The 26,103-nt window shown below is 47.3% G+C and overlaps 3 protein-coding genes across 8 annotated transcripts in view; all 3 read right to left on the bottom strand.

The window, feature by feature from the left end:
• The window catches only part of ARHGEF12 (Rho guanine nucleotide exchange factor 12), a 141,909-nt gene extending 141,805 nt beyond the window's left edge, over positions 1–104 (bottom strand). For all 4 annotated transcript variants that reach the window (XM_032360035.1, XM_032360037.1, XM_032360039.1 and 1 more), the window contains exon 1: positions 7–104. In XM_032360035.1, coding sequence (XP_032215926.1) covers positions 7–38 — 32 coding nt within the window. In that variant the 5' untranslated portion in view covers positions 39–104. The remainder of the gene's footprint in view (positions 1–6) is intronic.
• Positions 105–6,907: 6,803 nt separating this feature from the next.
• On the bottom strand, positions 6,908–11,862 carry TLCD5 (TLC domain containing 5). Of its 2 annotated transcripts, none has more exons than XM_032359418.1 (3): positions 11,772–11,862; positions 9,475–9,674; positions 6,908–7,907 (listed from the first exon to the last, which is right to left on the bottom strand). In XM_032359418.1, exons 2-3 carry the CDS (start codon positions 9,671–9,673, stop codon positions 7,369–7,371), a joined length of 738 nt encoding a protein of 245 aa, XP_032215309.1. In that variant the 5' UTR covers position 9,674; positions 11,772–11,862; the 3' UTR covers positions 6,908–7,368. The 2 variants fall into 2 exon arrangements, with proteins under 2 accessions (XP_032215309.1, XP_032215310.1); XM_032359419.1 differs by having other exon boundaries at positions 9,475–9,663; positions 11,772–11,851.
• A 4,990-nt stretch (positions 11,863–16,852) lies between these two features.
• The window catches only part of POU2F3 (POU class 2 homeobox 3), a 104,980-nt gene continuing 95,729 nt past the window's right edge, over positions 16,853–26,103 (bottom strand). For both annotated transcript variants that reach the window (XM_032357653.1, XM_032357654.1), the window contains 3 exons: positions 21,605–21,671; positions 20,373–20,505; positions 16,853–19,415 (listed from right to left, as the gene is read on the bottom strand). In XM_032357653.1, the coding sequence (XP_032213544.1) occupies positions 19,376–19,415; positions 20,373–20,505; positions 21,605–21,671 (240 nt within the window). In that variant the 3' untranslated portion in view covers positions 16,853–19,375. The remainder of the gene's footprint in view (positions 19,416–20,372; positions 20,506–21,604; positions 21,672–26,103) is intronic.

Below are 26,103 nucleotides of genomic sequence, written 5' to 3'. Positions count from 1 at the left end.
ACCAACCTGTCGGTGATAGTAGACTGTGTGCCACTCATTGGGGCCCTTGGCGAGAGGTCCTCCTTTTATCCAACTTGCATTTTACAGTAACACCTCCACCCCACCCCCAGTGCTCTGCGATCAGGCCCGACTCCGTAAGGGACACAAAAGTCCAACTCAAAACTCCATTCAGTCATCTAGAACGTCCCACTGGAAGGGGTGGCGGACAGGGGATGTTGGTCGGAGCAAAACAGGTTATTTCCCAAAACAAACCGAGGAAGACTGCCAGAAGGCGAGTTCAAGAGCTAGAGCTCAATCCTCGGGAAGACACAAGGAGAAAACTTCGTCACGGAGGGAAGTCGGCGAGCCGTAGGGGAAGGGGCCCGGGAATCCCTCCGGGGGCTGGGGCGGGATCAGCTCGGGGCTGGGGTGTCGGCTCCTCCTCCGGAGTCTCGGGGGCCTGCGAGTCCCCGCCGCCGCGGGGCCGGCTGCTCTGCTCTCCGCTCTCTATCGGGGGCTGCCGGCCGCTCGTGGCCGCAGCCTCGGCCGCGTCTCGGGCCGTCCCGCGCCAGGCTCGCGCGGCTCCATGTCCCCGGGCCGGGGGACCCCTCTCGTCTTCCTCGCCGCCCCCACCAGGCTCCGGGCGCTGGGACGACCGCGGGCGCCGGGAGAGGGGGTCCCTTAGCCTGAGGTGACAGGAACCTGGTCTCTCAGCGCCACGGGCTGCTCCCCATCCCTGGGAGGCCCGGACTCTTCCGCAGTCGGCACGGGCGGCGGCGGCGGCTCCTCCCCGACGCGCCGGTAGGCGGCCGTTCCCGCGAGGGGCGGGAGGTTCCCGTGCGGCCCGGCCTCTAAGCACCGGCCCCGGAGGTCGGCGGCAGCGGCGGCAGCGCGGCGGCAGCGACCACTCGGAGCGCGGGGCCCGGCTCGCCGGGTCCTGGGGCCCTCGCGGGAGCGCGCGCGGCGGGCGGAGGAGGCCGCCGACGGTGGGGGCCGCGCGACGACCGCAGGCGCGCGCACGGGTTCCGGTTCCGGTTCTGTCTTCCCGGCCCCGGCCGCGTCCAGCGCGAGCTCGCGCTTCCCCTCCCCCGCCGACTTTTTTTGGCCTCCTCCCCTCTGACTTCGGGAAGCCGCCTCACCCGGGATCCCTCCGCGGCGCGCAGGGCCACCCCGCCGCCCTCGCCGCCCTCGCCACCCGGCCGCCCTCGTCTCCCCCGCGCTTCCCCGCGCGCCAGGGCCGCGCGGACGCCTCCGCCAGCGTCCTGTTTGGGGGAGCGAAAAAGTAGTTCTGCAGGGCGGGGGAAGCGGGGAACCGGCCCACCCCGGGAGTCCCACCCACCCAGCGTCGGCCCCGGGGCCCGGTGAGCGCCGGGGAGCTGTGCTTTGGAGTGTGTCGTGTACGAGCTCGGCTTACCCCCGGACACCGCCAAAGAGCGCTCTCCCGGACCGGAGGCGTCCGGGATGAGAGGCTCTTTGGGAATTACCCCTTGCCCTGGAAACGTTTATTCCTTAATGGAATGTACTTGTTCTTATTTTCTGATAACACCTAAAGACCGCTTGTGACAGATGGAAGCGAAGAGCTCAGGTCCGGGTGCCGGGACACCGTCCCTAACTCAGCACACCCCAGCGAAGGGAGGGTTTGGCCTTGGGCGCTCACCTGGGCACCTGCTGGCCACATCCCAGGGCAGGGGCCGCCGCGCACCACTCCTGGCTGCTGGGGAACATTAGAGGAGGGAGGTGTGTGGGGCTGGGGGTGGGGAGGGCGGTTGCGGGGGAGTGAGTGTGGGAATTGGAGCCAGGATTTCTTGGTATAATATTGCTTTAAGGCTGCTTCTGCCTTGGCAAAATGAAATGTATGATTTCCAAATGGAGAAAGCATGGTGCTTTCCACAGCGACTTCACAAGCTTGCTGTGGGGAGAAATGGGAGCAGCAAGTTAAGTGTATTTATCCAGTAGGAAGAGTAGCAGTTCTCTGAAGAGTTCCCATATTTTTTCTTTCTTTCTTTCTTTCTTTTTTTTCCTACCGGGTACGTTTAGATATCCATCTAGTTTTATGGTTGCATAATTCCATAGTGTAGCAATTTAAGTACCGCATGCAAAAAGTTCAGTTCTGCCTGCCAATATCAAAGTGACTGTCGCTTTACCTGTTTTCAGACTTAATGGGTTTAAACCTGTATTGGTAGGTGAGGGTTCTCAGCATTTTTGTGGAAATCAAGAGTTAAAGCAAATTTAATAAACAATGGTTGTGGAAAGGGGAAACAGTTACCTCTGAACAATGCTGTTTCTAAAAGTCAACCTGTAACAGTTCAAGGAAAGATCACTATCCCTGAATAGATGCATGAGCTAAGGCTGACGTTAGAACGGGGTAAAAAAAGGAAAAGATAAACAGAGGCCAAAGATGACTCTTTTTATTGCTTGATTTTCTTTTTTTTTTTTTTTTTTTTAGTTCAGGGCACAGCCAGCTAATTTTGTAATGTTTATTTTGGGAAAGAATAGCAGCAGATTAACGTTCCAAACCACTTTCCTAATGATCAGACCAGGATACATCGCCACCTGCTGGTGTACCCTAGCATAATTCTACCCTGAGAACTGAAATTGCGTATTTTTTGCGTATTAACTGACAAGAGCTCCATCCAGCCACATAAAATGACCAAAATGCAAACTTTATCCCCAAACGTATATCTTCCTTAAACATACTAAATCCTCTTGCCAGATTCTAATAATTTACAGGGTAGGTATGAAATTAATTGGACCCAATGAGTCATCAAATCATGCCTTTAAAAAATGAGTTCTTCTCTTCCCTTCGAGAATGCCTCACTACTTGAGCTTCAGGAATAAAACAAACTGGGAAAATTTCCTAATTCACCTCTCTTCCTTGCATACAAAACCTCTTGGCAGGCTGCTTTCAAGATCTTTCCAAACTTAAGCAGACCCAAAGTTCTAGCTGTGAGCAAAGAAGGCATTTGCTGTGGGAAAGCTTCAGAAGATGGTAAGCAAAGGATTTAATTAAGCCAGTGGTTATTCATTCCAGAACTATTTTTTTCAATGATGAAAATCTCTTTACCCTAAGAGTAAAAACATCCTTGAAAGGCTCTTTAGAGCTCTTGTAGCTCTAGACTCATAAAGGCTATATGTAAAGAATGCCTTCAGGAGAGTCACACCAATCTAGGAGAACACAGTGCCCATGGTCATTAGTTGCTTAACCTAAAAAAATGACACTGGTGACACAATCCATGGTGCATGCTTTGAGGTTACCCCCCTCAGAGGGTGGGGGGGCAGGGTGGTTATTCTAAACCGTATCTTCATCCGTTTTTTCAACATTTATTGAGCACCTACTGTATGTCTAACACTGTTCTAGGCATTCTAAACACAGTTCTGAGAGAGCTGAGGACCTTGTCTTCATGAAGCCTATTCAACATCATCATTTTCAAGGCAATGCTCGCGGTGCCTAAGCATCCAACTCTTGGTTTTGGCTCAGGTCATGACCTCAGGATTGTGGGACTGAGCCCACAGGTTGCCAGGCTCTATGCTCAGCAGGGAATCCACTTGAGATTCTCTCTCTCTCTCTACCCCTGGGAGAGAGAAATATAATAAATAATTCAAGACAGCTACCCAAACAGGTGGCAAAATAAAGGAATTTATTTCTTCCTCTCTCTGGCAATCTTTTCCTGTATGTAGATTGTTGCCCCCGAAAGTAAACAGTTATTAGGAGTGGTTGGTGGTAAGAGCAGATAAGAGGTATTTCACAGATAAGTATAAATATGGATCAACATTTCTACAAGCCAGAAGAATTCTTTTCATTTTACTTCTTGGCAAAACCACAATAAAGATGTAAAGGCAGACTTGGGTTGATAAAAAAGTTTATTTTTATAAAATTTAGTACAAATCTCATTGAAATATAAATCTTTCTTGAGCAGTGTTAGGAATTATTACATAGTAATCCAAAGGCAAATGAGTAAAATACTTCATTTTGTTGGACCATATCACATGTTAATTAGCCCTTCATTTACCTGTGACGTAGAAACCCGGCATCTTAACTGCTGACTCACCTTCATGTCCCATTTTTCTCTCAGGGAGTTTCCTTCATAGTTACTAGTTAAAACATCAAGAAAAGCTGAAATGAACAATTTTTCTTCTCTTATTATTTAGGTTATTCAAATTCCAAAAGACACCCAAGTATATTCCCATCAGAGTACCCCTAAAACAGCAAGATCTGCAATCCCTTCACTTCTGAGGAGTAAAAAGAAAAAAAAAATTGGTACCAGATTAAGCCTATTCATTTGTCTGGTATGGAACAGGTTGCACTGTGCCAAAATTCAAGAGCCAGCTTTTTCTTTTTTTAAGCTCCTGCGCCAAGCCACTCTTTTTTACTAGGCTTTTGCTAAAATCAGCATTCCCTAGCATCCAACTTCGACCACAGTTTTGTTGGAAAGACTCTCACCAGCCTTCTGGGGATCCTGATCACAGAAGAAAAGAGACGGAGACGCTACTGTCAGATTATTTCCATGTGCAGCAAACCTCGTTAACCAGATGACAGTCCTTTTAAAAGACCCACTGTTAACATGCCTTGGAAGCTGCTTTTGCCAGAGCAACGATGACTTTATGCAGTTCCAATGCTCCACCACGTCTGGCCACTGACTTCCATTTTCAAGACCACTCATTAAGTTAGTATTACCAGTGACCATAGAATGGGTGGAGACTTTCTACTGACCTAGGCTTAGCCTTCAGTGGCCCCACACATTTGCTCAGTAACTGAGCATACCAATCCCCAGTGGTCTAAATAACATAATACATTAATCAAATAAATAAATAAACAATAAATAAATAAATAATACTTAATTTCTTTTTCCATAAAAGTCCTACATTAAAGATACCCCTTAATAAAATGCCAGTGTTGCTGTGAAATACACAATGGGGTATTTCATTCATTCACAACGGGGTATAAACCCGAGACAAAGAGTACACCAGCGACCTGCCCAATCAATCTGGCAAGTGAGTAGCCAAATTAGTTAAAAGAACCCAGAAAGTATGGATTCCTAACCTCTCGTTCTAAGCTTACATTTCTCGCTTTCCTTGGGTGAGATTAGAGTCTACTGGACTAAGAAATACTTTGTTCCCTTCCAAGACAGCCCTTGTCATATTTTATCCACAGAGAAGGGCGCCTTTTTCAGCGAAAAGAAAAGGTAGTTAAGGGATGCCTGGGTGGCTCAGTGGGTTAAGCTTCTGCCTTCGGCTCAGGTGATGATCCTGGGGTCCTGGGATCGAGGTCCTGGGATTGAGCCCCGCATCAGGATCTCTGCTCAGCAGGCAGCCTGCTCCCCCCGCCCTCTCTCTCTGCCTGCCTTTCTGCCTCTCTCCATCAAATAGATAATCTTAAAAAGAAAAGAAAAGGTAGTTTAGAGGGCTAAAGGGAATGTATATGAAATTTTAAAAATTAGCCTCATCACCCTGTGGCCAGCACACTTGACTGGTTCTGGTCTGCAGTATGTAGAGCAGAACTGAAACTTGAACTGCCATCTCAAGCACTGTGGAATCCACATGGTAAATCCCTATGGAATTCACTCCCAGTCTCTCATGCCTGGGAGATTAATGCACAAAAGCCCTGAGAATTGGCATGGTTTTCCTGGTAGGGCAGAACCCGTACAACAGGACTTGGTAAATCTGTCCACATCTCATTCATCTCTCATCCAAAGCCCTAGCTCTCTGGTTTTCGTGCAGGAAAGAGTTAACAGGGCAGACCTGAACTCCTGTCCTTGGGAAGGCCCACCGGCAAGGCTGGCCCTTGGCTGGCATCTGGGAACTTTGAATTCGGGAGCACCCCCTCCACCAACTGCTGAGAATGGCCCACTGTGCCTAAATTGTTTGTGCAAACAATATGGTACAGCTGAACACCTACCTTCCTGCTGAGAGTCAGGAATTTTGCTCCATGCCGGGCATGGGCCCCAATAAAACACTTGGGCACTGAGCTTCCTTGTTGGATATTTTACACATATGGCCACAAACTGTTGTTAGAGCAATTAAGCACATCCTGGGTGATCACACTTTTGGAGAGGGCTCTGGAAGCTTGGGCCTGGTTTCCCTTGGACTCCGCCCTAGGCACCTTGTCCCTTTGCTACTCTCTTTGTACCCTTTCACTGTAATTAATCACAGCTAGGAGCCTGACTACATTCTGAGTCATGGGAATCCTCCAAGCAAAGCACTAAACCTGGGGGTGTCTTGGGGACCCTCAACAGTTGGTATAGGGGGTCCTCAAGAAGTGACCCACCCCCACCGCCAGTTTCACCCCCTCCTTTTCTCTGCTCTTCCCTTTGTGTAAGCATAACCAGTTCCCTGATCTGATACTCAGAATGTCAGACATTTTCTTCCTGAAAGTCCCTCCCTTTATAGTAAATGGGGTGACTTCATTTAAAATTGCTACCTGGAGGGGCGCCTGGGTGGCTCAGTGGGTTAAAGCCTCTGCCTTTGGCTCAGGTCATGATCCCAGGGTCCTGGGATCGAGCCTGCCCCTCTCTGCCTGCCTCCCTGCCTACTTGTGATCTCTCTCTGTCAAATAAATAAAATTAAAAAAAAAAAAAAAATTGCTGGGCGCCTGGGTGGCTCAGTGGGTTGGGCCGCTGCCTTCGGCTCAGGTCATGATCTCAGGTTCCTGGGATCGAGTCCCGCATCGGGCTCTCTGCTCAGCGGGGAGTCTGCTTCCCTCTCTCTCTCTCTGCCTGCCTCTCCATCTACTTGTGATTTCTCTCTGTCAAATAAATAAATAAATAAAATCTTTAAAAAAAAAAAAAATTGCTACCTGGAGCGGTGGCTGGGTGGCTCAGGCATTAAGCGTATGCCTTTGGCTCAGGTCATGATCCCGGGGTCCTAGGATAAAGTCCCACATCGGCCTCCCTGCTCCGTAGGAAGCCTGCTTCTCCCTCTCCCACTCCCCCTGCTTGTGTTCCCTCTCTCGCTGTGTCTCTGTCAAATAAATAAATAAAATCTTAAAAAAAAAAAAACTGCTACATGGAAAGCAGGAATGAGTTTGCTCAGGAGTCAATTCTCAAAGGAATTCTCAAATTCCCTCCTGAGCTGTCTAGCCATCAGGCATCCCAGAGACAAGAGGACCCAGGGACACGAGGAACTAAAAGGAATGCAGCATTGCTCACCTCACAGTGACATACTCACAACTACCACCACGTAGTTTCGCTTTTCTACAACCGTGCTATGGTGGAAGTTTGTGTTTTAATACTGGTATGGACTCCATTTGCAGACTGACGAAAGGTTGAACTGATAAGGTTTAGCCCTTTTTTGAAACCTAACTTCACTGGAAGCATGGTTCTGTAACACCGTATCTCCGACCTGGGTCCCGCGGCCGACTAACCCTGACCCACTGTCTGGACAAAGTCATGGCTAGTGCGTTTTGAGATGGCCGTTCTGCTTCAGCTGTCGCTCCTCGCCCCGCCTGGCTCTCCAGGCATGGTATTTCTTGATGCTTTTCCTCCATGCAAAGCGCCAGATGCTGAACATGAAACACCAAGACACAGCGTACATCGCTACTCCCCCAACCTTCACAAACCACCTGGGCTTGGGGGAGACTAGTTCGCAGAAAAGGAGGCGAGCTCCTACACCAATCCTCACTCCGGTAAACAGGGCCACGAAGAGGAAGTCCACCACATCGCCAGTGAAACTGTGGTAGCGGCCTGTTTCTCGGAGAAACCAGCGCATCTGCAACAAGGGGTTGGTGATCTCACTTCCAAAGAGGACCGCGTTGACCTCTGTGCCTGACTCCCCGAGCACCAGGGCCATGATGATGCCCAGGATACTGAGCGTGTGGTGAGCCAGCATCAGGGGCCCCTCGGACTGGAAGTAGATGCACCAGCCCAAGTCGAAGATGAAGTAGCCCAAGGTGAGACACAGAACGTGCACTTGGAGAGGAGTATTGGGTGAGCCTGAAATAAACCGAGACAAAAGCAAACTGAATGGCTAGACCCTGATGCCTTGCACCAAGGTCCAATGTTTCCCGAGCTTTCCTGAACCAGGCAGGCACATGCATTTGAGTGACAACCACAAAAGACTAAAAACTAAAACCTGGGTCTTTATTAAGCCCAATAATATCACAGGCCCGGGAAATGCTATTCTGTTGAACCGGATCTCAATGAGTGATCTGAGCACCCAGTGTCCTCTCTACAGAGCAGCATAAAATTGAGCTGTTTTGTCTTTTTAGTTAAAACCCTACAGCTTCTTTCTCTTTATTTCTTAAAATTGTATTTATTTATTTATTTATTTAACCAATTTTAAAGGTCTGTTTCCAGACTCTTTTAGTTATTCTGCCCTGGAAGCCAGATTAATTTCTTAGCGTAATGGGTTAGACTGCAGGGCACTGGTGGCCCTACCTTTCTTGAAAGTGGGCCTTGGAAAGAACCCCAGGAGTTAGTGTATTTCTAGCCCAAGAAAAATGAGTCCAAGGACTCAATGTTCAAATCTCTTTAAAACCTTCATATAAGACATACAGCTTAATAGCAGCTTTCATATCAGCTGGAATAGTTCTGGGAAAACCTCAGAAGCTCAATATAGAAATTTAAGGAAATTAAAAAAAAAAAAAAAAAAAAAAAGGAACCTAAGGAATTAAAAAAACAATCAGATCCTAGGGGACTTCTGGTCGGAATTGTACCCCCCAGATTCTTATGTTGAAGCCCTAATGCCCAACTCATCACAATGTGACTGTATTTGGAAAGAAGGCCTTTAAAGAGGTAAATTAAAATGAGGTTGTTAGGATGGGCCCTTATCCAATATGGCTGATGTCCTTATAAAAGGAGGAGAGTAGGACACAGACACATGAAAAGGGGAGACCATGTGAGGACATGGCAAGAAGGGAGCCACCTGCAAGCAAAAGAGAGAAGCCTCAGAAGAAACCAAACCAGCCAACAACTTGGACTTGGACTTCTAGCCTGCAGAATTGTGAAAAAATAAGTTTCTGTTGTTTATGCTTCCCAGTCTGTGGCATTTTGTGACAGCAGCCCCAGAAAACTAATTCAAGGGGATACAACCTTTTTTATTCTAAGGAGGTAATACTTGCACATCTAGCAGTTTAAAAATCAATATAGGTGCTATAAATAATGAGACACCAATTAAATGATAGGATATGCATAACAAATTATTACATCACAGTTAAGGAGGATAAACAAAGGCGCGCCTGAGTGGCTCAATGGGTTAAGCCTCTGATCTCAGGATCCTGGGATCGAGCCCCACATCAGGCTCTCTGCTCAGCAGGGAGCCTGCTTCCCCCTCTCTCTCTGCCTGCCTCTCTGCCTACTTGTGATCTCTGTCTGTCAAATAAATAAATAAAATCTTTTTTTTAAAAAAAAAAAAGAAGACTCCCAATACAAATCATAAAGGTAATTATTCTTTAATATTCTCCAATATTGTAAAAATTCTGTGAAAATGTCCCATCCTTTCAAGACTATCCCCCAAATTATAAACCCCTTAGGGAAAAATCCTCTAATGTCTCCCACCTACCTGGGTGGGTAAAAGGCCAGGGGCCATCAATGAAGCCTATATAAGCCGAGAGGCCTATGGAGAGGATTCCATGGGTGAACGTCACCAGCCGGCAGCTCCACTCAAAGCTTCGGTGCTTATTCAGGCGGCAGAAAGAGATGTAGAGTGAGAGCCAGCCCCCCAGGCTGCACAGCACCTGCGGACACAGAGCTAATGCCATCCTATGATGAAAAGACCAAAACCAGAAAAAACAAAGGATGCACCCTAAGAAAACAGCATTGGGTCAATTGTATCATCTTCATTCCTACTCTAGGATAGTACAAAAACATTGCTTTCACTGAAATACTTCTTCCATATCAACACAGCCAAGAATTGTTCATTAAAGCGTGGTTGTGATTCTGATTCCATGTTTCTTAGAGATAACTGATAAAACCCCTAAACCAAAAACCAGGAACTGCATTCTGAGTTGGTAGACTGCCTGATAATAACATATCATATTGTTACCATGAGTAAATGTCAACAATAACCTGCCAGTGATGACTGACCTTGGATGAACGTGAGTAATACAATACACATATTAGATAATGTGTTCACGCTTCAAAAATCCCAATAAGACACTCTCGTGAAAAAAACAGTACCACCACCTGTGGTTTCTGCAAGAGGTCATATGACGCATAGCGGTTTCATGTGGTTTGAAGCTGATACTGACTCAGCTGAAGTTTGGATTTGGGTCACAGGTTTACCAATTAAAATCGAAACTTGAGGTAAACCTGAATAGGGAACTAAACGGAGTCTAGGCATTTCGGAAGGGGAAAAAAAAATCCTAGTTCTGTTCAGTTCTGAAACCCAACTCAAAGACTGACCAAGGCAGAAGCAGAAGGTGTTTAAGTGGGAAAGTTTTGTTTGAGATATAAAATATATCCTTAAGGCAGTTAATCAGATAAACACCAAAAAAGTCAGAAAGCTACGCTCTGAAATTTTTACGAATGACAAGTATACCAAGCCAAGAATGACTGTAACTGAGTCAATTTAGCCATCCAGGTCTAAAATCTTAAAGTAACCAAAATATTGTTATTAATATTCGTTAGCTCCTCTATTGAAAGTACAAATAAAAAAGTCAAAAACATTTCAGATATCTGTCTCATCTCAGCAGGAATTTTCTGCATGGCTACCCTTATTGCTTAACCCTATTCTGACATGTGAAATAGTATCCCTGGACCAACACACTTCAATACACAACCACTCCCCAGAATGCTATCCAGAGGGCTTTACCAAGGTCAAGTTCTGCACAGTGTTCATCTGAAATCAGGTTTCTATTCAAGAAAAAAGCAGGTATCAATCACAGTCCTGAGTTCCAATTCTGTCTATGCCCCTAAATCAGAATAAAAGTATGGGCAAATCACTTTCACCTCTTGAGCCTCCATAAAAAAAAAAAAAAAAAGGAGGAAAACGAAAGAGAGAAGAAAAGAGGATTGAAAATTCTAATCCGGCCCAGTTCTGACAAGGAGTTCTGAGATAAATTTTGTAAAACATCTAGGCCAATTTTCCAGAGCAAGGGCCAGAAATACAAAGTACCCAGAGTGAAAAGAACCGTTCTCGCTTATTTCCTTGTAAATGCCAGGGTCAGCGGCCAGTAATACGGATCAGCTCATTTGGATCTGCTGATTAGTATTTTTAGAGCCCTCTTCCCTGAATCCTAATTCCCTGGCAGAACAGAGGAAACAGTAGTCTATTTACAAACATTTAAATAAAAGAATAGACATTTGTAAGGGGCAGATACAAGTCTGTGACCTTGGGAAAGTCACTCCATCTCTGGATTTCCGCTTTTGTTTCTGTCTTTCTTTTTCTTTCCTTCCTCCCCACCCCCACTTTTGGGTGAAAGAACGGAAGGGCATTGGGGTGGCCGATCCGGCTCAGAATTCCAAGGCTCCCGTCCTCGCTCCTCCCGTTCCAGGGCCAGATTCGGGAGGAGGAGCGCTGGGCGGGCCCACCTGGCTCGCGGCCGCGGAGCAGGCGTGGCTGGGGCGAGCGGCAACCCGAGCGGCAACCCGGGCGCCCCGCGGGCACCGCGAGCGCCGCTCCCTCCGACTCGCCCACCGCCCGCGGGCCACGGCGCTGTGCGGACCTCCGGCCTCCCGCCCGCCAAGGCCTCCCGCGACCCCGGGCAGGAAGAGCCCCACCCCCACCCCGGTCCCCCGGCTGCCAGGCGGGGCCATGTGCCCGCCTCCTTCCCCGCCAGTGGGCCGGGCGGACCGGGCCGTCCTCGTCCCGAACCCAGCCCAGCGGCCGGAGTGCGGCCGTTCGCGCCGCGCTGTTACCTGGCCGAGCGCGCCGGGAAGCCTCGGGCGCCTCGGCCCCAGAGCTCAGAGCGCGGATTCCCGGAGCAGGAAGCGGCGGAGAGAGGGAGAGAGAACGATGCTCTGACGGCGGCGGAAGAGGAGCCGGGGGTCTGGGGGCACCTTGTGGCTGGGAGGACAGAGCGCAGAACCAGAACCCGAGCTGGACGGGGGAAGTCCCTAAAGGGAGCCGGAGGGTCCTCCTCCACCGCTCCCGGCTGGGATGGGGGGAGATAGCGGGGTGTGACCTAGTGGTCACGTGAGACCCGCAGGCTGCCTCCCTTGTTTGCGTGTTTGTTTGTTTGTTTGTTTGAATAATTATCCATCCAGTCCCCCATCCCCGCAATTTGGGGCCGCCCGTCCAGTCACTGAGGGCTCGCCCCCCCTACTAGGCACTGAGTCTCAGTTGCGAAACCAGGACACCAATCACTGATTTGCCAGAAAGGGCTTAGGCCTGGGCATTAGAAATTAGTCCTTTTCCTGACCGCCCTGTTACCAACTTGGCGGTAGAATATAAGACTTAAAAATAAACCCGGCTTGGTTACTGACTCTGTGTCTTTGGGCAAGTTGCTTAACTTCTCTGTGCCTCGGTTTTCTCAAACCCAGAACCGGGATAGTAGTAATAGCCATCTTATAAGGCTGTTGTGAGAATTTTACACGCTTTACCAATGTAAACTGCTTAGAACAATGGCGGGCCCAAGGAAGTCATTATATAAACGTTAATTATTGTGGGGGCACTTGGGTGGCTCAGTGGGTTAAAGCCTCTGCCTTTGACTGGGGTCATGATCCCAGGGTCCTGGGATCGAGCCCCACATCGGGCTCTCTGCTCAGCGGGGAGCTGTCTCCCCACCCCACCCCCAGCCCCGCCACCTGCCTTTCTGCCTACTTGTGATCTCTGTCAAATAAATAAATAAAATCTTTTTTAAAAAATGTTAATTATTGTGGTTGGTGACACTTCTGGTAATTCCTTTCTCCTCTTTGAGCTCTATTTTAGTACTAAGGAAAGCCAGCTGGAAGAAATGACCAAACACGTGGCTCACATGGGGTAAAGAGGGTATCTGGATTCGTTTATTAGGATGGGTGACAACGGGATGCTGAGGGGCCCAGACAGTCTTAAAAAGCGAAGTCGTTAGGTAGGGATGTGAGCATTTACACCATGGCTGGGGAGTAGTTAATAATCTACTTTTGACATTTATCTTGCTAATCTCTCATGAGTAAGGACCAAACTGTTTTCATCTTTGTTTTTTCTAATACCTGGTAGGAGGCAGATGTGATGAATGTTCGATGGTTGGATGAATGGGAAATGAGCCTGGAAAAGTGTATTGGAAACGACTGGGGCCTAAACCTTGCTGATCTTCTACACCATGTAGGATGTGTCTTCCAAATGCCCTTGTAGGCTGTATCTTGAAGAGTATAATTTAGCAGGCTTAATGTGGGGGCCAGGAATACATATATTTTAAAACATAACCCACAGGTCATTCAGATACTAGTCACATTTAAGAACCACTGCTGTCAGAGGACCTTAAGTGACTCTGATGCCAGCCTGAGAAGCCAGGCTGGGGCATCTTATGATGTGGGTAACAGGAAGCCTCTGACGTTATTGGGCAAGGGGATATAATGTTACCATGTTCTCTAAGCCCTTGTTACTCAGAGTGTGGTCAGTAGTCCAGCAAAATCTGCAGCTCCTGAGAGTTTGTTAGAAACACAGAATCTCAGAATTCCGATGTGTAACCAAAGTTGAGAATCACTGCTATGCACTCAGCGGAAGTCCCTGTAAGGCGAATGGAGAAGACAACCTGCTTCAAATGGGTTGGAACAGACCAGATAAGAAGTAATGAGAGCCTGGAGAAACAGAACAGGGAAGGATCCATTTCACTGAATGGAAAGTATGCAAATATCAACTCTCCCCATCTGCTTTTAATTGTTGTAGTAGTTTTCTTCTTCTAGCATCTGGATTTGGAAGTATTTTCTTGCTGCCACCATTTTCTAGGGAAGAAAGGAGTACTAAAAGGCTCTAGGGGTCTAAAGTCTGGCGGATAAATGCCAGTTCTTCTGTTGGAGCCTTTATTGAGCCTTTATTTTATCCTCATGCAAGCTTCATTACCTTGGATTAAATTTACTAATTTATATATGTTTGGCCATAACCCTTGTTCTACCAAATCAGATATTTCTCTACAGTGGCACCCCTTCCCCCGCAAGAAGTTCTGGGCTATAAGGGAGAGCAGGGAACAGGAAACTCTCCACCAATTTATTGGAATAATAATGACAATAATTGTGATCATAATCACAATAATAACAGTCAACACTTATTGTACCAGGCACTGTTCCAAGCACTTTACATACATTATTAACATTTAATTCTCACAGGTCTATGAGATGGTTACTGAGGTTATCCCCATTTTATAGGTGAGAAACTAAGGCACAGAGCAGTCAAGGAACTTGCTCAAGGTGACATGATTAGTAGGAGGCAGATTGGAGTATGAACCCAGGCAATATGGCTCTGGAGGGCATGGTCTCAACCACCAAGATATACTGCCTGCCCTTGACTAGAAGAACCCCCTATAGATGTGTACTGTATTATTAGGTATTCACAGCTCCTAGCCTCGGTGAAGGGCACTAAAAGTCATTCAAAGGTTAAAAAAAAAAGAGAGAGAACTTAATTTTCAAAAATCTTAATTGCCTATTATGTACTAGGCACAGCGCTGGGGCTTTTTTTTTTTTTAAAGATTTTATATATTAATTGGCATAAGCAGGTAGAGGGACAGAGGAAGAGGGAGAAGCGGACTCCCCACAGAGCTGGGAGACTGACACAGGGCTGGATCTCAAAGACCCTGAGAACATGATCTGAGTCAAAGGAAGACACTTAACTAACTGAGCCACCCAGGTGCCCCAGTACTAGGCACAGTGCTAATCATGGAGATGAAGAGAAAAAGAACCTCAACTTTAAGGAGCTTCCCACAGTCTAGGTGAAGCAGAGGAATCAGCAAACACAGTACATAAAGATAGAAGGTGCATGCAGAGTGTACAGGGAGGAGGGGCACTGAGCCTGAAACCCAGGGGCTCAGAGCAGGATTCTTTTTTTTTTTTTTTAAGATTTTATTTATTTATTTGACAGACGGAGATCACAAGCAGACAGAGAAGCAGGCAGAGAGAGAGGAGGAAGCAAGCTCCCTGCTGAGCAGAGAGCTCGATGTGGGGCTCCATCCCAGGACCCTGGGATCATGACCTGAGCCGAAGGCAAAGGCTTTAACCCACTGAGCCACCCAGGCGCCCTCAGAGCAGGAGTCTTAACTTGAGTCCTGGAACTAAGCTCATTCTCTGGGTTTCACCACAATTCCTTAGCGTTGGAAGCCCACAGCTGGGCCCACCAGTGCTGAGTCAACTAAAAATTGAAGTATGCAAATTTTGAAAAGTAGCGGAGCAATTCTTCTTTTTCGTTTTTGCCTGGACAGTGACTGGTTTTTGCCCATAGATTCTCTTGTGCCTAATTAGCTGCTGAGGAAGCTAACCAACCTTTGGTTAAACTTTGCTGGAATTTTATAGAATCATGCATATGAGAAAAGTAAATCAGGGCCCGCTCCCAGGTTTGACTGTTAAACAGTGGTCCAAGACAGTGGATAATGGAAGCTACTGGAGGCTGAGCAGTGAGGTTACAATTCTGCATTTCTTTCATAGAAACTGTGGCCGAATAGCCCAGAAATTGATCCTCCTACACAGACTCAACTGATCTTTGACAAAGGAGCTAAGGAAATACAAAGGAGAGAAGATGGTGTTTTCCACACATGCTGCTGGAACAACCAAACATCCACATGCAACCCCCCCCAAAAAAAAAAAACAAAAAACAAAACACATCAAGACACGGACCTTACACCCTTCACAAAGATGAACTCCAAATGGATCATAGACCTGAATGTAAAATGCAAGACTGTAACATTTCAGGAAGAGAACACCTAGATGATCCTGGGTATGGTAATGTTTTTTTAGAAACAACAACAAAGACACAAGCCATGACAAAAATAATGGGTAAGCTGGACTTCATTAAAATTAAAAAGGTCTGCTTTGGCAAAGACAAATTCAAGAGAATTAGAGGACAAGCCATGGACTGGAAGAAAATATTTGCAAAAGACACATCTGATAATGGACTTTTATCCAAAATAGAGTACTCTTAACATTTTCTTAACATAAGAAAATAACCTGATTAAAACATGGGCCAGTGACCTGAAAAGACACCTCACCAAAGAAGACATACAGATGGCAAATAAGCACATGAAAAGATGTCCCACATCATGTCATCAGGAAAATGCAGATGAAAACAGCTGGGCTACTACTACACACCTATTAGAATGACCAAGATCCAAAACGCTTGGTGACACCAGCTGCTGGCAAAGATGGGAGCAACGGGAACTCCACACACTGGTGGGGGTGCAAAATGGTGCAGCCACATTCTGTTGGAAGACAGTTTGGAAGCTTCTTACAAAACAAAATATACTCTTACCATATGATCCAGCAATCACGATCCTCGGCATTTACCCAAAGGAATTAAAAACTTCTGTCCACATCAAAACCCCACACAGAGATGTTTAGGGCAGCTTTCGTCTTAATTGCCCAAACTTGGGAAGCAACGAAGATGTCCTTCAGTAGAGGAATGGATACATAAACTGTGGTGTATCCAGACAATAGAATATTATTTATTCAGTGCTAAACAGAAATGAGCTATGAAGCCATGAAGACATGGAGAAATTTTCAATGCATATTGCTAAGTGAAAGAAGCCAATCTGGAAAGGTTATGTACTATGATTCCAACTATAGGACATTCTGGAAAATGCAAAGCTATTAGAGACAGTAAAGAGATCCGTGGTTGCAGGTTGTAGGGGAGAGAGAAGCGAACAGGTGGAGCACAGACGATTAGGGCAGTGAAAATACCCTGTGTATTACAAGGATGGGTATAGGTCATTATGTTTTTGTCCAAACCTGCAGCGCATGCAACACCAGGAGTGAGCTCTAAGATGAACTGTGAACTTTGAATAATCACTATATGTCAATGTAGATTCTTTCTTGGTTAAAAAAAAAAAAAAAAAAAGTACTTTCTAGTAGATGATGGGGGAGGCTATGTATGTGAAGGGGCGGGGATGTATGGGAAATCTCCGTACCTTCCTCTCAATTTTGGTGTAGATCTAAAACGGCTCTAAAAAAATAAAACTTTTTTAAAGATGAAATGAATGAAAATCAGTATGTGGTTTGTACCCATCCAGCGATGGAAAAGAAAGGAAGGAAGGAAGGAAGGAAGGAAGGAAGGAAGGAAGGAAGAATGGGAGAGAAAACCAGCATTATGGACAATGTAACTACCCATGGGCTCCTGGGTCACAGAGCTGTCCCTTTATAGATTTAAATGAGTCCCAAAGGCTCCTCTTGTTGTCTCTTGGCCGCATACCTAGTCCCTTCCAACTGGATCTTTTCTCGAGACAGCAACCACTACAAGTTGGCTTCCTTCTTCAGCTTCGTGACATGAAATATTAGTCTGAATATAAGGCCCAAACACTGGAAACAGTTAAGTCTTAATTATTTACATAGAGATTTTGCACTTAGATATTGTTCACAACAAATGTTTCATCCCAATTTCAGTGTTTCCCCATGAGCCATGACATTTTTGAAGGGCCTCCCTTTCCCACAGGTCATTGTTTCCTTCAGGAATGGTAGCTATTTAAATTTTTATTAACCTAAGAAAAACCATCGGGAGAGCTTCCTGGTCCCTCAGCCCCTCAGCAAAAGTCACAGTGCATTCAAAAGCCAAATATATTTGATTATTGGATTATGCTTTCCTTTACATACCTGTTGCTTCCCATTGTGAATATTTAATAGTTGACCTTCAGGATATCTGCAATATGAGCTTTTCAGCCTCTGCCTCCAGCTTTAAAGTCTGAATGACTTGGTCTTAAACATTTAACATCCTCCCACTTAAAAATCTTCCCCCTTTCAACCAGTTTCCTGCTACTCTGCCCTCAAGATAGTTCTGTCAAAAAGAGTAAGAACCCTGAACTCTTTGAAGCCCTGTATTAATGTATGTATGTCATCTTTAGCATATCAGTCCGGGGAGTAACAGACTTAATATACCAACCTGAAACATTTTCCTCCTTCCCATTTTTTTTTTTTAAGTAATCTCTGCACCCAGTGTGGGTTTCGAACTGGCAACCCTGCCATCAAGAGTTGCATGTTCTACTGACTGAGCCAGCCGGGTGCTCCCCCAATCCCGTTTCACTATATGCACTCCTATCCCTCCCCTCAAGAAAAGACACAGAACAATGATCTAAACCTTTTCTTATCAATAGTGGAATCATTTATATCATAACTATACAAATTTATTTAGGAACAGAGAGATTCCTTAGAATCTCAACATTTTCTTGGATATACAGTCTTTTTTCTTTTCTTTTTTTTTTTTTTTCCCTAAAAAAAAGTTACCATTGCTGGAATGGCTTCATGTTGCTTCTCTACACACTGGCCCACAAAGAAGGAGACTAGAGATAATGTTCCCGAGAAGTCAACAAACATTCCCAGCCCATGTGGGAACTCTTCTTGTGGAAGCTAGCACAGTATTTCACACTTTGGCATTTTTTTTCCTTTCTTTCTCTTTTTTTAAAAAGGAGATAAAATATTACAGAGATATCTTCAAAATTCACACCTGAGTTAAACATTTTGCTGGAAAATTCCACATGATGGAGGGAAGGTAGCTGCAAACACAGGAAGGGGCTATATACAGGGAATCTGCCAACATAATCGTTACATGTTTGCTTTTGTGTTCCTCCTCCTGCAGCCGGGAGGGCGGGGGGGGGGGGGGGGGGACCAGATAAGGACAAGGAAGGAGAGAAGAAATAACACTCCGGAACTCTGGAGCAGGTGTAGCACACAGAAGAGCACCTATGGGCAGAGAAATGCGCCCAGGGGACTGAGGGTGGCTCGGCCTTCTGTTAAAAGGAGGGAACCTAGAGAAGGCCATCATGAGTGGATTCGGTTCTAGAAAAGGGGTCGGGGCTACAGAAAACCTGGAGTAAAATGAAGATTCGGTCGGAAAGGTTTGCTCAACAGAAAGCATCCAGGATTTGGTGGAGACATCAGATTCCAATCTTTTCACAGAATTTAGAGATCAGTTCAGCGATTGTGGCCAAGTTCAGAGTCAAGCCATAATCTCTTCCTCTGGTTGTTTGGCACACCAGTCAAACCGCCGTCCCCAGAAGCCCATGGATGAGTTGGAAAATAATGACAAGGTATCCTTTCTCGGAAAGACGACTGCCACAGGGAAACCATGGGAAGTATTTAGAGCTAGAGGGTTGGAGCACGGGGAAAGAAGGTGAAAACAGGGAACACCTCGGGGAGAGGGGGAATGTGTTTCAAGAGCACTGGGAGCCAGCACATGGTTTAGTCACAGTTTGGATCTCTGGAGGCCCTCACACCTGAAGAACCAAGAACTTGGGATGGCAGTGGGGATTCTCTTCCACTCTTCTGACAGTAATCTGTCCATTCAGAGAGGGCATGATTCCCTTCCTTCCAGGGGGGCATACAGGGCCAGGTGGATTCCGAGAAACTTTTTGGTCTCAGTGGAGGTAGGTGGGATGATTCCATCGGTACCAAGATCTGGAAGGAAGGAAAAGCAAGTCAACCATAAAGCTGCTAATGGTTTGAGGGAAGAGGCGAATGGGCAGTGAACTCCTAACAGGAGTATGGGGTTTCTTTCTGGGGGTCATGAAAACATTCTGGAATTGGATTATGGTGATGGTTATAGAAAATTGTGAAGACACCAAAATCCAGGCATCGCACGTTTTAGATTGTAATTTTTATGGTGTGTGACTTCTATCTCAAAACGTTTTTAAAACATACATTATATAGATTTTTCCTTCTTTTTTGGTGGGAGTGGTTGAGGAGTCCCAATATTTTGCACTGTGTACCTGTGGGCCAGTAAGAGCTGGCTGCCTTTGCTGAATGGCCTGGTTTTGGTCAAGTGGATTAATCTCTTCCCACAAGGTAACCGTCTAACTTTCAAACCTCTGCTTTGTTCTGAGTCAGGGAAGACTCCCTCAAGGCACCTGCTCTGAGAATAGCTTTTAGAGCAGACTCTTGGGCCCCCGAGGCCGCTGCCCTCACTGCCTCACAGGCAGGAGCTCCAGACGGGGAACAGCAAAACTTCCTCTCTCCTGTCAGCCACACGGACAGCTCCGGCTCACAGGCTCATGTCAGAACACCCCGAAAACAGGGTTCCTGGCAGGAAGTGGAGCGCTCTGAAGCCCACGGAAGGACCTGGTCCTTTCTAATAGGAGTGTTTGGAAATTTCCACCCTCCCAGTGAGGATGGAAATTTTGGCTTTGTTGACATCAGTTCCTTGCCAGGACTGCTCACTGGCCGAAGTTTCTCTTTAAAGCCCACTCCCTAGGGATATGGTCCAGCCTGGCTCTCCACACAGCCCCCCACCCCCACCCGTCTCCCCACTCCCCTTTCCAGTCCTGTGACAAGCTTTCTTTTCAGAGGTATGGACCCAACATCTCACATGTCCCTTGACCCTGCTAGAATGTCACGGTACTCTCTCCTCCACCTTACCCCGAAGAGTTAAAACTGGAGGAGCTCACTGCCACTTTGGAGTTATTTTGAGATGCAGTGGGGCTGTTGGCGTGGAGTCCGGAGCCAGGAGACGAAGGCCTGCTGTTGTTCCCAGGGGAACAGGATGACGTTACTGAGGATGAACAGAGGCAAAAAACAAGGGGAAAATAATGCTGCTGGGTCCTGGGACCTCCTGACATGGCCCTCAGACATGTCTCCCCAGAGAACTCCCACTCCTAGCTGTGTCCCACCCATCTGCCCACTCCGGGGACATTAGCTTCAACACCCAGCCCCAGAGGGCTCTCATCATAAATGCTCTTCCCAGCATGGGCCCCAGAGAACGGTGTGGCTGGTTCTGCAGGTCCAAGACTTGCCAAATGCAAAAGGATAGATGCCAAAACCATCCTACTCCAGGACACACCCTGGGCTGGGCATACGTAGCCCCAGACCAAGAGATGGGAGGGGCCCAGAACAAGGGCTCTCGGAAAGGAGGGGAGGAGGGAGAGAGAACAGTGAACAGAGCAGGGAAAGAGAATCTGAGAGCACAGCCTCTCCGGTGTGCCCATTTCCACAAAAAAGATGCACAGTCTTCTAGAAAGAGCACAGCCAGGAGAGAGGAGACCCAAGTCTCGGTTCCTGGCCATTCACTAACCCTGGCCCGTGGCGCCTTGTTTCACTTCCCCAAAACGCATTTTTGTCTTCCGGAAATGGCAGATTTGGATTCTCGTTTTTGGATTTCCCAAACAGTGTTCTGTGAGTAAAGTGACGGATAGCTTACCATCCAAGCAAGCCAAGGGACTTTGAGGAATGGGAAGCTGGGCTCTCGATCATTAGGTCAGGACAAGAGGCAGACACTGACTGCCCTGGGCACATCCAGACAGATGGTCACCTTCCTCATTCTTTGAAAGGCTCTATGTACTTTTTGAAAAGTAGAGTTCTATAGGAAACTGGCTTGGAAGACCCTGCCTTCCATACAGCTCCTTCAGGGCTGTTAAGTGCACTCTGGTGCAGAGAAGTGTGGCAAATGAGACAGAAAGCAGACGCTTTCAACTTGGCTTCTTCAGCATTTCCCAAACTCACTCGATGGTGGAACCCTTCTTTTCTAGCACAGATTTTCATAGCCTTCGAAAGACATTTAAGGAATGCTCACCTAAGCGGTTATTGTTCACCTCTACTGTCCCCCTGTTGAAAGGGCTTCTGGAGCTATTCAGAAACCCCATGGCAAAGCTCACCTGTTCCAGGCATGGTGCTGTGGACAGGAGGGACAGAGAGGGGACCCAGAGATCCAGAGGGAGAGACCTGAAAGGCAACAGAAGCTTGTAAATGTCTGTGTCTGCTCCCTTGTCTGAACTTGAGTGCTTCTCCCAGGGTGCTGGGCCCCCAGAGTGCAGACAGCAGGGCTCAGCTTTCTTGATGACTGCTTTGTTCCAAACCTACGCTCTATCCCGCTTCCACAGGAAGGCCTCTGGACCACGTGCAGCTTCAGCTCCAGCTCCGGCCTGCTCTGGCAGGGGCCTGCTGCTGAGACCAGGCCCTGTCCTCCCTGCTGTGGCCCCTGGCAAGGCTCTTCAGCATGGCCAGGCGAGTCTGCGGTGCTGAGTGCTGGGTAACAAGAGGTGCCACCTCTGGACTCCTGCTGGGGCAGACACTATCGATTGGCTAGATGTTCGCCAGTCCCCAGTCCTTTTTTTTTTCTTTCTTCTTTTTTTTTTTTTTTTTTTTTAAAATAAAAGATCCCTTTGCTCAGGACAGCAGAGCCCAGCTCTGACAACCCTGTTCCAGGCTTCCCAGTCTGATACAGGAGAGGACCCTCCACTCCCCAGAAAAAAACTGGAGGGGGGTTGCTGAACTTCGGACCCTGAAACTGTTCATTTGGTCCTGGAGACCTCACAGCTTCATCAACTCTGAGATTGGGAAGGGACTTAAGAGGATTCAGTTTAAACCCTTGAGATTACTACCTTAGCGCAACCTAGAACAAGATGTAATAGAAAAAGAATGGACTTGGGGGCCCAGCAGATCGAGGGGTGAGACCCTGATTTCACCATAATGCTCCATGTGACTTTGGGTAAGTGACCTAACCCCACTGAGATCTGGTTTTCTCATCCACGAAACAGAGGTAATACCTCCCTTATATTTCCTTTTAATTAAGATTTAATAAGATAACGTCCATAAAGCTTCCAATTCAACGCCTGGCAAACAGTTTGTTAAATGCTCGTTCCCTTCCTCCCTGAAGGAAGCCGTCCACCGTCTCTGGACACTGTCCTCTTCTTCATTTGAGCTGGAGTCGGCGTACCTCGCCTCCGCTTCATTATTCTCACGCCGATAGGAGAAGGTCCGATCGATGTTTTCAAAGGACGCTGGAAAGAAGTTCTGCTCGGGGGAGCTGGGATTCCTCCCCTCCCTGGTTTGGATCATCCCTTCGCAACAGGATGCAGCATGTACTCATTTCCCAACTAATCAGCTACAGTTCTCCTGTCTTCACTTACCTGCCCGTTTACAAGAAGCCTCCTCAGTAGGCAGGGGGCCCACGAAGGGTGGGGACAGGTGTGAGGCCCCGTGGTAAGAGATGTTATCAACCATCTCTCTCCCTCTCCTCCTCCTCCTCCCCTCCCTACTGGCACACCCATGACATTTGTTGTTGTTTTAAAATAAATAATGTATTTAGTCACTGTGACCAGCTTCTTCTGTTTCCTTCTGGAGGCAGGCTACGCATATGTAAGCAGATATATATATCTTGGTAAAAATGGCTCCCCCTTTTTAATTGTTTATATAAATGGTAGCATTCTGCCCACAGTGGTTGGGACCATTTCTTTTTTTTTTTTTTTTTTTTTTTTGCTTAACTGTATATCCTGGAGATCATTTCGTATCAGAGCAGAAGAAACTATGTCCTAGCCCCAACGAGGCTGTCCCCAGGAGACCTGAGGAGAAGCAGAGTCAGAACACTTTGTCTCTCTGCTTCCTTTATAATATCACGAGCATGAACGGTCATTACTTATTTAACATCTTTCTCCGGAACTAGGCTGCTGGCTTCCCAGGGGCAGTATGATGCCTGTGGCGTTCTACTACCATGTCTGCTACTGTGCCTGGAACTTTGCAGGTGCTCAGTCAATACTTGTTGCCTGAACGATGAGAAGGAATCAGGCCCCTGCCCAGCTACTCTATGCCTCCCACTGCTTTTCTCCATGTGGGTGTCCTGGGTTGGGGTTGAACCAAAATGAGGACCTACCTCCCCTAGCCCCGTGTTTAAAGATTTCAATGCTCCTCTGCCATGGTTCCATTTCCTTAATGTGCCTGACAGAACCTCACCCCCACCCCGCCCAGCACTCCAGCCTCCTCATTCTCCCTCCCTGGGTTCCAGCCCATTCCAGCCTGCTACGCTTCCTCTTTCCACCCTGCCCAGCCTCAGGGCCTTGGTAGACACTCTTTCCTCTGCCTGGAATGTTCTTCCCTGCACTCTCTCCTCCCTGTGCACCCCCAACCCCATGACAGTCTACTTATGCTTCTGCCATTAGTTTGAGCGTCATTCCTCGGCAAAGCCCCTGACACCCTGGCCTAGGTTAGATCCTCTAAATCCTACCTCTCCTCTGGAGATTTCATCCCAGAGAGCCTTTGTTCAATGTCTGCTTTCCCTGCCAGACTGCCAGCAGAGAGATCTCAGGCATCCTGTGTACCACCGTGTCCCGGTGCCAAACATTTGGTGGGTATGCAATAAATATTTAAGAAAGGAACCATGAATGAATATCATGTTGCCTCCAACTTCCAGTTTTCAGTGGTTCCCTAGAGCTTGCAGGGTAATTTAGTATCTGTGGCCCATCGTGAGCCAGCCCTCATCAACCCCTCTCAGTCCCCAAGCCTTCGCTTCAGCCAGATGGAAGTGCTTGTGATTCTCCAAATGCAGCATGTTGTTTTATAATTCTGTGCCTTCTCACAGATGGTTCCTCCAGCCTGGGGTGCTGTTCTCACAAACTTCTAATTTGTTCTGCAAACAGATTAGGGGGTCAGCTCTCCCAGACCCCATTCTGATTAGAATGGTTTTGATCCGTGTTCTTCTGGGCTCCCAGAGCCCTCCTAGAGGGGTTCACTGCCTCTTCACATCTTCACCACCATGTCTTGCCTCTTCTGGAGACTCCTTCTTAGTGTCTTCCCTTGATCCTCCTCCTGTACCTGTCTCTCAGATGCTGGTGATCCCTAAGGTTAAGATCTAGACTTTTCTCTTGGCTCCCCTGTGCAAACTCCATAACTGAGCTCCTCCTCCCCCAAGATTTCAACCACCACCTTATGCTTATGACTCCCCGATCCATGTCTCCATCTTGACCTTCTCTCCTGACCTTCTGACCCATAATTCCAGGTACCCAAGGACATTCCCACTTGGGTGTCCCACAGGCTTCACTGTACCTTATAAGGATATAAAGAACAGGAATCATCACTTCCTCCTACTCCCAAATCAGCTCGTCCCCTTGTGTTTGCTTGTCACATCAATGGCATAACTCCTGCCCCATCAGCCCAACCTGAATGCCAAGAGTCAGCTGAGAGTACTCCCTTTCCTTCATCATTCTCCCTGCCCCCCACCCAATCTCCCATTCATTACCCAAGACCTAATAAGTCTACCTTCTAATTATCTCTTGAGTCTCTCAGAGCCCCTCATTCTTACCTGCTAGCTTTGTTTCGGCCCTCAATACCTCTCTCCTGGATAACTGCAGACATATCCTTGCTGGTTTCCCTACAACCAGTCCTCTGTCTCTCAAACCACCTTTTACGCTGCAGGCACATCTGATGGTGCCAATGGTCTGCTCAAAATCCTTCAGACTCCTCTAAGTCTTCGCAGTCCTTAGCATTGCTCATAGTCGCCTCAGTCTGGCCTTGCTTGTCTGTCCAGCCTCATCTTTCAACATCCCTCACAGGACAGGTGGTTACCTACAGTTCCGGGGACGTGTCATGCATTCATTCTCTCTGCTCCATCCTACGGTTCCCATACTCTCCCGCATGAGAACTCCACCCCACCCTTATTTGCCTCTTCACTCCTTGTCCTTTTAGACTCAGCTCAGGTATTAATTATCTCCTTGGGGAAGCCTTCTCTAACCACTACCTTGCAAGGCTTTGTTCCCTGCAACTCCTAAGTTCTCCTCGAGAAATTATCATGTGGTTTATCATTTGTTTATTTGTCTGTCTCCTCTGCTAGGCAGCAAGATCCTCCGGAGACAGGGGACAGATTTGTGTACCCTCTGCACTCTACGTGAAGATCAATATATGGTATATGGTCAAGGAGTGTTTGATGAAGGAATGAACAATGGTGTCATTTATATGAGACACCCCAGACAAGGCCGAATTTCTCCCATCTTTGAGCGCTGGAAGATTTGAGGACAATGTCATTGTCCCAATTCCCTTAACCTTACAACCCTATCATCCCCAAGGATGAAGAAGAACCTTCCCACCTCTACCCTCTAGGCACCACCTCTCCCTGGATGGAGAAGATATTTCCTACTTCCAGGTCTCCCTAAATTGCAGATTATTCCCAGCCCTAACCTCTCCCCGACCTCCAGAATCATTGATACTACTGTCTACTTGGCATTTCATTTCTCTTGGATGCTTAGATGAGTGTCCAGCTTAAGCTGACCAGTTCCAAATTCTTAGTCTTTTCCCTTATATTTGTACTTCTGACATTCTTTGTCACCTTAAAAAAAAAAAAAAATGGCAACACCTCCCACCAGTTGCTCAAGCCAAAACCCTTTGG

This window comes from Mustela erminea, chromosome 9, assembly GCF_009829155.1.
Source record: "Mustela erminea isolate mMusErm1 chromosome 9, mMusErm1.Pri, whole genome shotgun sequence".
Lineage (NCBI taxonomy): Eukaryota > Metazoa > Chordata > Mammalia > Carnivora > Mustelidae > Mustela > Mustela erminea.
This window is presented reverse-complemented; position numbering and strand designations above follow the sequence as displayed.

Coding starts and splice junctions, on each gene's coding strand:
- TLCD5 (XM_032359418.1), bottom strand. CDS start 9,673: ATGGCATTAGCTCTGTGTCCGCAGGTGCTGTGCAGCCTGGGGGGCTGG. Junction 7,908..9,474: donor CTGGCCTTTTACCCACCCAG/GTAGGTGGGAGA, acceptor GGTTTATTTCAG/GCTCACCCAATACTCCTCTC.